The following is a 12,873-nucleotide window of genomic DNA, read 5'->3' on the forward strand; positions in this document are numbered from 1 at the left end:
CCGTGACCCTTCCCTGTCGCCTCAGCCCTGGGGGTCTGGGACCCTCCGGCCCCCATGGACCCTCCCGCCCTCCTTCACCACGCTGGGGGGGCCCAGAAACCCCTGGCCCCCCCTTGTCAGAGTACCGACCCCTCCCGGACCCCCCTTTCTCCCCAGGGCACCAAACTCCTCTGGACCCCCTTCTCCTCAGGACCGACCCCCCGGATGCTCCTTCTCTGAGCACCGACTCCCCCTGGACCCCCTTCTCCTCAGGGCACCGGCTCCCCAGACCCTGCTTCTGCTCCAAACATCAACACCCCCCCTGGACCCCCTTCTCCTCAGGACCGGCCCCCCTTCGCCCCCGCCCCCGGTGCCGTTGCCGCCCCTCGCGGTGCCGCCGGCGGCCTGCAGGTGGCGCCCTGTCCCCGGCGGCGGGCGGGGGCCCCACGCGGGAGGGAAGATGGCGGGCGGTGCGTGGCCTGGCACAGCCGGGAGCGCTGCCAAGGGCGGCTGTGAGGGAGGTGTTCGCTGCCGGAGGGGATATTAATGGAATCATGACCATTTCCCCTAAGATATCACCGTGGGCTGGAAGGAATGCTCAGTCACAGCTCTCTCCTCAGCCCTGGGGGTGGGCTTCTCTGCTCCAGCCTCTCCACTGCCATCCCTTCATCCAGCTCCACCATGGGGTGAAAGCAGCCAAAAGGACCTTCTGCCTCTCCCCTCCCCATCCAGGGACCTGTCTCTGTGGGGAACGAGGAGATTGAACCTGCTCTGCTCATGAAATATCCCAGGTTTGTGCATTGCTAGGCTGCTCCTCTCCTGAGGCTTCTCTCCTGGAACCAGGAGTGTTTGGCTGCTCCTCGGCTGCCTCCCAGGCCATCCATAGGATGTCCAGAGGCTGGGAGGCGTGTGAGGAGCAGCCGAGCACTCGTGGCCCTGCAAATGGCACTGAGCAGCCTCCCAGCTGTGTGAGGAGGGATGGAGATGGGGATGGAACCAAGCAGGAAGCCCTCCCACAGGGACTGGAGCATGGCAGACCACGTCTCCCCAGCAGAAACAGCCCACAGGGAACCAGGCAGAGCAAAATAAAAAGCAGCTGCTTGTTGTGCTTAGCAAAGAGAACTAGGAATTTGCTGGCTTGGCTCCTGTTTTTCCTGCTAACATGGCCAACAAATGTTTCATCAGTGCTTTTCAAAAGTGCTCTGAGGTCCTTCTCCAAAGGTCAGTGCATTAATAGTGAAGAATCCTTCAGGCTCCCAGTACTCCCTGGCCCCTTCTGAGGACATTTCGGCAATAAAGCACATGACTTTGCATCAGAATGATGCAGAGCTCTTAATGCTGAGAAATCAAAGCAAGAACAGCTCCAAAACATGTTCTGCCCAGTGCAGTATCAGTGTGTCTGACACAACTCTTGCCCTCTGGCTGGGGTGAAAGTTTGGGTGAAATGAGAAGGCCATTGATGGCGTGTAGTTCCTCACCCAGCATTTACCAAGAAGAGCAAAATTAAATTTAAAAAAAATGTAAGCAGAACATTCGGCTGCTGCTTCAGAAACATTTCCTGGATTGTATTGACATTTCTATAGAGCTTTGCAGAAACAGCTTCTCAGAGGATTTTACAGAAGCACACATGCCTTTAGCAGAGCCCACAGATCCATTCTGCTCTGAGATGCAGTTTTGCTGGCCTGCTGCTTTCCTTGGGAATGGAACAGGTCTCCCCAAGGGCAGGATTAGACCCACTACTTGCATCTCAGCAAAATAAATAGACTGCTTCGATGGTGTTATCTTGTGCATGTGTGACCAAGTGCATCACAAATGGATAAACTACAAAACCTTCCAGAAGAAAACTGTTCAATAAGATGCACAAGCCAAACACCAGGCTTATCTGAGGGACTCCCTGAGCAGCTGGGGAAGTCACCGAGGAGACCATATCTCAAAAGAACAGCAGGACAGCTATTTGTTCAGAAACAGAAAATATCCTAACTCACAGTCCTGCAGTAGTTGTCCTCTTTGCCATAACTAATTTTCACATAGTTTGCCTTTCAAAATACAAAAAGGCAATTACATTATTATGTTACATCTCCAAAGAGGCCGAAATCCTTAAAACTAAGTTAGTTAAAGAGAATAATTTATCGAGCACTATTTTACAGTATATCATGGGATTAGTACTTATTAACAACGTTTGAGTGTTTGTACAATTTCCCATTTTCGTACATCAGAAGCAAGTAACTCGAAATTGGGCAGGAGTGACCCAATCCTGACACACAGGCTGTGCTGCTCCTGTCCCAAGAGCCCTTTCAGGGCTACCTGGACAGACTGAACACACCCCACCTCCTTCTCACACATACAGCCCATTTCAGACATACTTTTAAACCCTCTCTCGTATCTTTTTGATGGTCAGTGCTCCTGAGCTGGAAATATTTTTCTGAAAAGTCACTGAGGAGCCATGGGAGCCCTTAGGTGTCCCTTTGCCAAAGGAGGTTTAGGTTGGACATCAGGAAGAATTTCTTCACAGAAAGGCTGATTAGACATCAAACTGGCTGCCCATGGAGGTGGTGGAACCACCGTCCCTGGAGGTGTTTAAGGAAAGGCTGGACGTGGCACTCAGTGCCATGGCCTTGTTGACATGGTGGTGTTCGGTCACAGGTTGGATTCGACGACCTCAGAGGTCTTTCCCAAGCTAACTCATTCTGTGATCTAATCCCTTACGGAACTGCGGGTCTCTGGACCCCAGCGTGGTCTCCCTCCACCACCATGGCTACGCCCGCGATGACGTCATACAATAGAGCCCCGCCCGCTTAGCCGCACCCCGCCCCCGTGGGCGTGGCCTCGGCCCCAGCCCCGCCTCTCGCCCTCGTGGCGCGGGGCGGGGCGTGCGGCGCCTGCGCAGAGCGCGGAGCGCGGGGCTGCAGTCGAGGCGCGGGCGCGGGGCCGGTGGCGGAGCCGCGGGACGGAGCGGGGGCCCCGCCGCCCCCGGGCGAGCCGGGCATGGAGCGACGGCCGCGGGCTGCTGCCGCCGGGCTGGGCACCGGGCTGCGCCTCCCGCCGCACTGAGGCAGCGACTAGCCCCGAGGCGAAGCGAGGCGGCGCGGCGGGCCGAGCCCGAGGCGAGCCCCGCGGTCTGTGCGAGCCCGGCTTAGGCGGCAGCGGCGGCGGCTTCTCCCGGCGGCCTCCCCGGGGCTGCGCGGGGAGGGGGCCGCGGAGCCGCCCCCGCCTCCTCCCCTCCCTTCCCCTTCCCTCCCCTGCCCTCGCCCAGCTTGGGCAGCGGTGGGCGGGCGGCATGAGCGCGGCGCCCTGAGGGACCGGCGGAGCCCCGAGGGACCGGCGGAGCGCGGCTGCCCCCGAGCAGCATCCCGTGGGAGCCGCGGCGGCGGATCGCACTCGGCTGGGACCTGCCATGACTCCCCTGGCTCCTCCCATGGCATGAGCCCGAGCTCTCCTCCCCGCTCCGCCTGCTTTTGGTCTCTCCTCACTCCCGGGCTGTCAGATGGGATAGGACACACCCGGGCGTGCGGGGCTCGGGGGAGCGGCGGTGGCAACCGGTGACGGCCGTCGGCTCGAAGGGAGTCGAAGATGCGCTGGCGGTGGGCTCGCCAGCACTGGAACGGCGGCTCCTCCGTGCTGCTGCTGCTGCCGCTGCTGCTGTGGCACGGCCGCGTCCGGCCGGCCGGCGCCGACAACGCGAGCCAGGCGTACTACACCGCGCTCATCAACGTGACCGTGCTGAGCCCCGAGCGCGGCGGGCCCACGCTGCTGCGCATCGACCGCGGCCGCTACGGGCAGGACTCCCCCAAGGTGGAGGTCAAGGGGCTGCTGGTGGCTCCCGTCCCCATCAACGGAGGTAACGCTTCCCCTCGCTCGCTGCCGGGTGGTTTGGCCTTTGCCTGGGCTGGGCAGGCTTTCCTCGAGAGCTCTTGACAGGCGGGGAGGAAGAGCCTACTCAGAGGAAAATAAAATTAATCCATGATCTGAGAGTGCTGGCTTGAATAACGGCTCGGCAAAGCATAATGTGCTTTCCAGCGCGGATCCCAGTAGGCTGGGCGTATTGAGCGGGTGAAGGTGTTATTCCTAAACTAATTACAGACAGTCGGTAGCGATAGTTGGTGGTATTTGGGGACAGCGTTGCCGTGAATCTCAGAACAGCTGCATAGCCATCGCGCTGCGAGACGTGCATCTGGATGGCTTTGGCAGCTGCTGAAGTCACGATTGTTCAGTGTGCAGTTCCTAAAAGCGCTGTTTAAGCTGCCCATCCAGACCAGGAAGGACTGAAGCCATCGAGTTGTTACTCTCATAGCCAGCCCAAAATGCTCTTGTTTGCAGTACTGAGCACTGGGCAGAGCTTCCAAATAAGTTTTCTTTTAATTAAGTGAAGCTGTTGTCAGTCAGTTGGAGGTTTTTTTGACAAATATTGGGGTTTATGGAGAACGCTAATTTGAACAACTGAGACTATTGTGATTTCTGCCTGAAAGAAACCACTTCTTCAGTGGTAATGGTGTAGTTTTAATAGAATCTTGTTTTGAAAATCCTCCTTGACGTTATCTAAACTGCCATCTTTAAGAAATAGACCACTTGATGGATCACAGTGGTCCCAACCTGTCTCCTGGACAGTAAACATCTGAATAATGTATTAAGTGAAATATTGTAGTCAGTTAAAACTAGAGTTTAAGTGGTGAATGTTAAGAGTGGTTTAGAGGAATTGACAGCACAAAACTACTACATTATTAGAAGCTTTAGAGAATTTGCCAAATCATAAGATCAGGAATACTTTGATGCTTCTTCAGAACAAATGCATCCTGGTAGGCAGCCTCTGTAACCTTCTGGTCCGGATGGATCAGGTTGTGCATCAGCAGGTGCTTGCCAGTCTCACTGAAGCTTACTTTCATTAGCTTTACAAAGTGTAACTAGGATATATTAATGGGGCAGATTTTTGGGAGGAAGAGTATGGGAGCAGAAATCGTTGAAGAAATATACTGTAAAACGATTTTCATTTGTACTTCATACCTTCACCATGCTCTCTGAGTCAGCTGTCATCAACTGTGCTTGGTCTTTCTTCTGCTTCCTGGTATTCCTCACTTGCACTCCCCATGAAATCAGGAATCTATCCTGAAACTTTTAGGCATGTAAACACTGTTATTGCAAGTAGCATTTTTACAGGTTTTAAAACTGCTGCCTTTTAAAGCATTTTTTTTTGAAGGTATCAAAGCACTTTATTTTTTGAGATTGCATTATTTGTCAAGGAAAACTTTTAATATTAATTTCTTTTTAGTCTGTTTCTGTAACATTTTCTGCTTTCTTCTGATATGATCTTCACTAAGCTGTGATTAAAACATTGAGGGAGGCTGTGACAGCATTTTCACAGGCTGCTAGTAATGGGAGAAGAGCTAAATAAAATTCTGAGCAGTCCATAAACAGGTTTTTTTTATCTACTGTTAAGCATTACGATGAATAACTTTAGTGAGAAAGCGCAGCAGGAGCTGTGAAACCGCAGACCTGAATTGCTGCAGTTTTGACACGGTGCAGTCAGTTGTTAAAACTTTGTCATCAGTTGTTGGGGGGGTTCAGTTTTGTCCTTCTGTTTCACAACAGAAGACTTAAAGCAAGCACAGCAGCATTTGTCTTCCTTTGAGATATTCTGAATTGTTCTGTGTAGGTTGTTATGTAGTGTACATTTTATTTGAATTTTGCTGAGGTGCTTCTTGTGGTTTAAAGATATTTCATGTGGTAAGAAAGATTGGAATATTTTATGCTTTTAGTTAAGCTGTTCTTGAACATCCTCTGCTTTTTTTATATGTAAACTTGATAAAAGATGATGCAGTCTTGCTGAAAGTAATTACTCTAATGTCTTTTTATCAGCCTGTTTATATTACTGTAGAACTGGTTTACAAAATATTTTTTCTAATAGCTCTAAACACGAGTAGTTTCCAGCCATTGCTGTTAGAGCAATAAATGCTCTACTCCTGTTCTCACTTATCCTCAGAAGAAAAGGACTCTACAAACGTTGTTAACAGCTATGTTTGAAGATACCTTGAGTTTGAAACTGCTTTGATGTCAAGCATTCACCCATTTATAACCTGTCCTTCGAAAGTTCCGTAAATGTGGGTGATCTGTTAGCACCTTGAGGGTATAGACTGTTTTAGAGCTGAAATGTCCTTAATGTCACATTTTTGCATGCTCTGTTAAGAATCACAGAATGGTTTGGGTTGGAAGGGACCTTCAAGTTCATCTCATTGCAACTCCCTGCCATGGGCAGGGACACCTTCCACTAGACCTGGTTGATCAGAGCTCCATCCAACCTGGCCTTCAACACTTCCAGTGATGGAGCATCTTTTTACGTCCCTTATTCATTGCCTGAAGGGAAATAAATTAATTTATTAATTCAAGATGTAGGGATAATGGTCTGCTGCAGACCATATTACCATTTGTAGTAGCACAACCTGCGATTTTAAGTGTTCTGTTCTGCAGTGGTTTTTAACTTGTATTCTTGAATATGCCCAATATTCTATATACTGCTTTTCAAAGAAGATACCAGTCCCATGGGATCACCCATCCTTTATATCTGTGCAGAACGACGCAGTCCATCACTTCTCCCGTTTCTTTAGCAGAATTTCTTTCATGAAATCCAACCTTGTCATATTAATCCATGTATTAAAACTCTTTCCCTGTTCTTTTTATAGACCCTCGTATGAAACTGATAGGGGCTTTCAAAAGCAGCGTTCCCCTGGAAGTGGTGTGGTGGTAATTGGCGTGACCCCTTGTGAATGTGCCTTCTGAAAGTGCAGCTCCAGCGAGCTGCTGCTCACAGTTGGCTGCTGGGTGAACATGCAGCACCTGTGTGTGCACATTTTCCCAAGAACATTAAATGCACGATAGCAGCTCAGTTTCTCTATTAGTCTCCCTTCCGTTCTTCCACTTCTAGTTCCTTTTCTTACCTCCTCTAACTTGTTAATCTTTTTTCGTGACTTAATTTCTTATTAGAAGAGCATTTTAAAAAGCTTCCAGATATGAATTCTTGCAGATTATAGACAAAAATGCTCCTCTGGTTTTGTGTGGAAGGAGAATAGTGAAATGGCTCTTCACAGCCTGATGCAGCTTTTCTGATAGTTTAGTTCAGGTTTGTGAGGTTCCTGAGCACTTCTCCCTCAGTCCCTTGTTCTGTTATTTATGATTTTGTGCAACCAGGCATTTCATAGTCAGAGAATGGTTTTGGTTGGAAGAGACCTTAAAAATCATCTTCCAACCCCCCTGCCATGGGCAGGGACACCTTCCTCTAGACCAGGTTGCTCAAAGCCCCATCCACCCTGGCCTTGAACACTTCCAGGTCGTTTTGGCCCAATCCTCTCCCAACAACTGCCTGGGTCCTCGTGGCATTATCTGTACATGTACATTATCTGTACATGCACCATGTAAGTGTTCAGTCCTGTGCCACTCCAGTGACCTCTGCTTTTAAACTTCTTTGGTATTGGGTGCCTGACACCAGTTGTGGTGTAGACCTGGAAGTGTCAGGCATATTCCTCTTGCCATGGCAAACCAATTTAGAAGCCACTGAAAACTCAAATGGTTCTTGGTAGAAACTGCAGTGCTTTTGTGACTTAGTTCCCTCAAAAATGTTCTCCATGGGGAACAGGACTCTTTGTGACTGTTGAGTTTGTGTTATTGCTTGTTTTGTGCTTGGATTCCAGTTGGAGCACTGGAAATGTCAGTCCTGTGTGCTCTGAGTCCCCTCATGGGTGGTCACACCTTGCTGGGGGCTGAGAACTGGGTAGCAGGAAAGCAGGCAGGGTGGTCAGGACTGGAGATGAGGCTGATAGGAAGAGAAATAGCAGCAGATTCAAAGCCAAACTTGAAAATGTTAAGATTCACTGAGCCAATAGGTCAGGAACAAGGGGGTGAGGGGGGTGGAAGGAGAGGAAGTTTGAAGGGTGTGTGGGGACATGATGGTTGTACAAAAGCTGCTTTAGAGAAAGAATTAATAGGAAGGGGAGATCTCCTGAAGGGGTGTTAGGGTTGGGGCTGGGTAAGGAGGCTAGAATTTGAGGATAAACATGTTAGAAAAAGGTGAAAGTGGGGAAGAAACAATGTTGGCTCAGTGCTAGGAATGGAGGTTGTGTGGTGCTGTAACTACAGCATTCTGTCACATCTGACACTTCATAAACATGTTGTGTGAAAAAGTTTTAGCTGCAGAAGGTTTAAAATGCCAGTTTCCTGGTAACTGCAGAGCTTTAGGTAGCATTCAGACAGAATTTCTGGCCCAGAATCCAAACCATTAAGGTTTAGGAAAATGCAACAAGTGAATATATCAGTAGAGTAGAGGAAGAAAAATCTTGTGCCGTGCATCCATCCTTTGCCACTGGTCTCACTATCCAGGTAGTCATTAATTGATAGAAAAAGTGGAGGTTATGTGTTGGAGTTTTTAGCCATAATTGTAATACTTACTGAGCTAACAAGATTAAATCTGAACTATTACAGGACTCTTCTAAGCTTCAGTGATTTTCTTTTGTTTAACTTCTTCCCTGAAACAAGACCTCTTATTCCAAGAGTTTCTTTTCGTGCTAAAGCCAGCTTTAGTCAAAGCAATTACCGGGAAGAGCTATTGAAAATAAAATGTCATTGTATATAACTCATTGACTCATTGACACAACTTATAAAAAGTGGAAATTATGACTGGCTTGAATAGGGACTGTATTGATAATAAGACAAGTAGTAATAATGCATTGAAAGAAAATATGTCTATTGAACGTATTAAGCCCTAATGGGACTGCAAATAACTAGTACCCTTCCTTGAAATAAGAATCAATCAGCACTGCTGTGTTGCTTCTGTAGATTTCCCAGCTGAATTTGTTTTCTGGAAATTTTATCACAGGATTATAATTAATTTGTTGCACAGAGCTGTCTTATTTTACCAGTCAGGTGTGCTATGGCAGCACCTGCCTGGGCAGTGGTGCTGGAGGAGGGAATGCTTTGGGGTTCAGGCTGCTTGACACTGCACCCTCCCGTGTGCTGGTTTTGCTCCCAACAAGCCTCTTGATCTGCTGCCCCTCAAAATACCAGTGGTGTCTCTCCAGTTATTGTATTACAGTGATTGAAGGTCAGACTTTAAAATGATTTCTGTATGTGTAGCTGAGACAGACCAGCTCTGGCAACTGGTGCTGGGCTCAGAGAGTACAGAGAGATCTTAGTATTGGCTAAGATCCAATCAATAGCAAGACATCTGACCTTTAAAAAGAAATAAAAAAAGGAAGAGGAAAAGAAACCCCATGGAATTAAATGGTTAATGCCCAGGGAGTGGGATATCTCCATGAAAAGGGGACAAAGTCTGATAACAACCAGTGCAGCAACCTTGGCTGAAGTCACTGTTGTGTTCTAAGCAGTGCAAGAGCAGCATGAACACACTGTGTATGAGAGGGAGCAAACCCAGCTGTGGTTCAGAACTAGGAGACTGCATTCTGGCAGGTGAGCACTTCTGGCAAAGCCTCTGACAGCTGACCTAATAATTTCATTTTTTTTCCACAAAATGGCTCTCCCTTGTATAGGGAGAAGGCTAAAAACCTGGTAAAGCAATTGGAAAAGAGGAGGAGGAATGTAATGTTGCTGTGCTAATGTGAGCTTGCTACTACTTCTTCAGTAGTTGAGGGAGCTTGGTTGGATCTGTTGCATTATTAACTATTTTTTTCCACGTGAATCCCTAAAATGCTGTCACAAACCTTAGTCCTTCAGCATGAAGGGCTCTTGAATTATAAAAAATGGTACAGGAGAAACAGTTATACAAGTTGAACAGTCTTGTGTGTTCTGCATAAGGAAACCAAAGCTCTCCTGGAGCTGAAAACAAACATGAGCCTAATGGTAGATACTTTAATTGCAGCTGATCCTTCTGTAAAGAGGCTCTTCTGTGGTGCTGGGGCTTACAGAAGAAAGGGAGATATTTACAACAACATATAGTACATAGCTCTTTAACCTAGCAGGCTGCCACTTCTAACAGAAAATTGGGTTTTTGCTAGCACATGGTACATAGATAGACATGAAGAAAGGAAAGGCAGAGTAAATAGCTTATATTTCAAATAAGCTGGAAGAGTAGCACACCTATAGGAAAATAGATGGCTTTCTGGACACTTGTATCTTCTGAAATTACACGAGTGACTTCTGATCATGTTTTTTTTCTGTGCAAGTGATTTGTTTTAGAATAATTTAATGTGAAATTGCTTTTTATTCTGGTGAGTAACATTAGCTTTGGGCACCTCACTACAAGAAAGTTGTTGAGGTGCTGGAGTGTGTCTAGAGGAAGACAGTGGAGCTGAGGAAGGGTCTGGTGCACAAATCTGATGAGAAGCAGCTGAAGGAGTTAGGGAGGCTCAGTCTGGAGAAAAGGAAGCTCGGAGGGACCTTCTCACTCTCTACAGCTCCCTGGAAGGAGGTTGTAGCCAGGTGGGAATCGGTCTCTTCTCTCAGGTAAGAAGCGACATGATGAGAGGAAACAGCTCAAGTTGTGCCAGGGGAAGTTTAGATTCAATATTAGAAAAAATTTCTTCACCAAAAGGGTTGTCAAACATTGAACCAGACTGCCCAGGGCAGTGGTGGAGTCACTGGAGGGATTTAAAAGACTTGTAGATGTGCCACTTGGGGACATGGGTTAGTAGTGAACACGACAGTGGACTCGATGATCTTAGAGGTCTTTTCCAACCTGAATAGTTCTAGAATGGTTCTAAATCTAAATGATTCTATGATCTACTTGCGAGCCCATGTCTTCTAGATTTTAGTTGGACTTTGGGCACTGGAGCATAGATAGCAGGATAACGTAGAGCTGTCAGTGATTCTGTTTATCTGTGCCCCTTACAATGCCCACTGATGTGCCTGGCACCTCAGCTGTACAGCAGATGTTTTGTTTTAGCCAGCTCACTATTCAAGAAGGGTGAACCCGATGGTAAGACTTTCACTCTGAAAATCGTGTATTAGGTATATCGAAAAGACAGGCAGAAAATTTCACATTTCACTGTTGTTTCTGAATTTTTAGTTTAAAGTGAAAAGATTACTTAACATTTGTGTGGTGTGATAGGATGCTAATGTAAAGAAAAGTGGGTTGTGGCTTTTTACTAAATCTGAAGTGAGTTGCAGACACACAGTTCAGATTTATCTAAACCAAGCAGATTTTTTTGTACTACTTAAGTAGTGCTGAATTAATATTGTCAGCTGTTAAATTTTCATCAGGATATACTGAATACACCTTGTCAGGAATAACATGCTGTGAGCATTTGAGTGGTGTTTGTTGGTCTATATCTGGAAAGCTTTAATCTCTTAGTATCTTGTTTCCTAATTCTGTTCCTTTATCCAGTAACATTTCATAGCTCTGTCCACAGCTGAGAGAGACTTTGATCTCTACTGTGGTAGAAAATTTTGTACTTCTTTTCCCACAGATGCAGTTTCTGTTATCTCTTACTGATTTCTCTGTTGCTTTTTAAGCTAAAAATTTTCAAGCTGCACAGATTTCAATTTTTGTAAAACTGAATTATATAACAGACTTTGGGTAATGCTGCTTCCTTATTCAAGATGCCCTTCGTGGCTTTTATAATTTTTCTCTGTAATAGCTTTATTTTTGTGGCCATTTTTGTTTTCACTTCATATCATAGTTTTGAGCATGATTGCGCTGAAGCAAACCCTACATAATCCATAGGATTACTGTTTTTCATAATCTCACATATTTTAAGTAATTTTATGTTGGTCATAGTGTCTACTTTCAGAGTTATCTTTGGCAGTTTATTAAATGGCATTTTCAAAAGGATGTACCACACCTGAGAAGGATGGGATTTTTAGCTTTCAGGGCTTGAGAAACTCCCTACCACGGTCTTGCTGGTGCTTTCCACCTACCATGTTTTTAATTGGAAATGTTCAGAACAAGAGGGAAGTGTGCATTAAACTGCTTTTGTCTTAACAGAGGGCATTGAGGTTGGTGGCACATGTGCCGTGTTGTGGTTCTGTAACATTTTCAGAAAGGACTATAATTCCTTTTAAAAAATATGTCCTGTTCTCAAATTTAGGATTAGAAAGAGAAGCTGCAAAAGTGCAGTGGGCGTGAACATGCTCTTTTTATGATTGATACTGTTTATGGTGGCCATCACCAGTGCTCCAAAACAGTGTGTGTGGATCAGTGCTAGCCAGCAATTTCCAAAAGGGATTCAAGTAATGATGTCAGGGTAATGGAAGAAAGTACTCTATAAAATTTGGCTTTGGGCATCTGTATTTCAGATTTTCCCTGATGCCTGCATGAAACAAAAGCAAAAGTGCAAAAATACAGCAAATAGCCCTCCATGTCTGAAATGTCTGATACGGCCTTGAAAAACAATTGTGAAAAGGATGTGCTGGTATCTGGCTCCCCACCCTCCTTCCAGGGGAACAGGGAGAGGCACTTCTTGTCCAAATTAAGAGATGCAACGACTTCCTGTACGTCTGCCACAGTATAGATTCATCTGCACTAGTTTTCTTTAGGCAAGCAGAAGATTGTCTTTCTTGTTTCAGAAAACATCTTCAGCTCTCTGAATCTCCCTCGTTACAGAATTTAACCTCAGCTGTGTTAATCTGAGGGTGCTTAAAAAGACGTTTTGTTTCCAGCTAATAGGTTGAATAGGGATATTTTTTGTGGTGGATCTTCTGCTGAAATCTCATAGCCTGTGCTCACTGAACTCACTTCTTTAAAAGAAAAAATATATAGGACACTTCATTTGAATTGCTCTTACGAACTGCAATGTTTTCTGAGCTATTATGCAAATAAATTGTTTGTTTATATCTTGAAAAAATAACTGTTTATCCCAACTATTTTTAGTAGCCAATGATTCTTATACTCTTGGCATTTGAAAGCAAAAATATATTTGCATCATAGATTGCTGTTGGCTCTAGATTTATGAAATCCTT

The 12,873-nt window shown here is 46.4% G+C and overlaps 1 protein-coding gene across 3 annotated transcripts in view; it reads left to right on the plus strand.

Moving 5' to 3' along the window:
• Nucleotides 1-2,944: 2,944 nt before the first annotated feature.
• Nucleotides 2,945-12,873, plus strand: part of RNF130 (ring finger protein 130) — a 55,528-nt gene continuing 45,599 nt past the window's right edge. The window contains exon 1 of one of the 3 annotated variants that reach the window (XM_051793892.1): nucleotides 2,945-3,817. In XM_051793892.1, the coding sequence (XP_051649852.1) occupies nucleotides 3,550-3,817 (268 nt within the window). In that variant the 5' untranslated portion in view covers nucleotides 2,945-3,549. The remainder of the gene's footprint in view (nucleotides 3,818-12,873) is intronic. The other 2 variants (XM_051793890.1, XM_051793891.1) reach the window with 2 other exon arrangements.

This window comes from Manacus candei, unplaced genomic scaffold (assembly GCF_025592945.1).
Source record: "Manacus candei isolate 608988 ecotype Guabito, Panama unplaced genomic scaffold, ASM2559294v1 h1tg000037l, whole genome shotgun sequence".
Lineage (NCBI taxonomy): Eukaryota > Metazoa > Chordata > Aves > Passeriformes > Pipridae > Manacus > Manacus candei.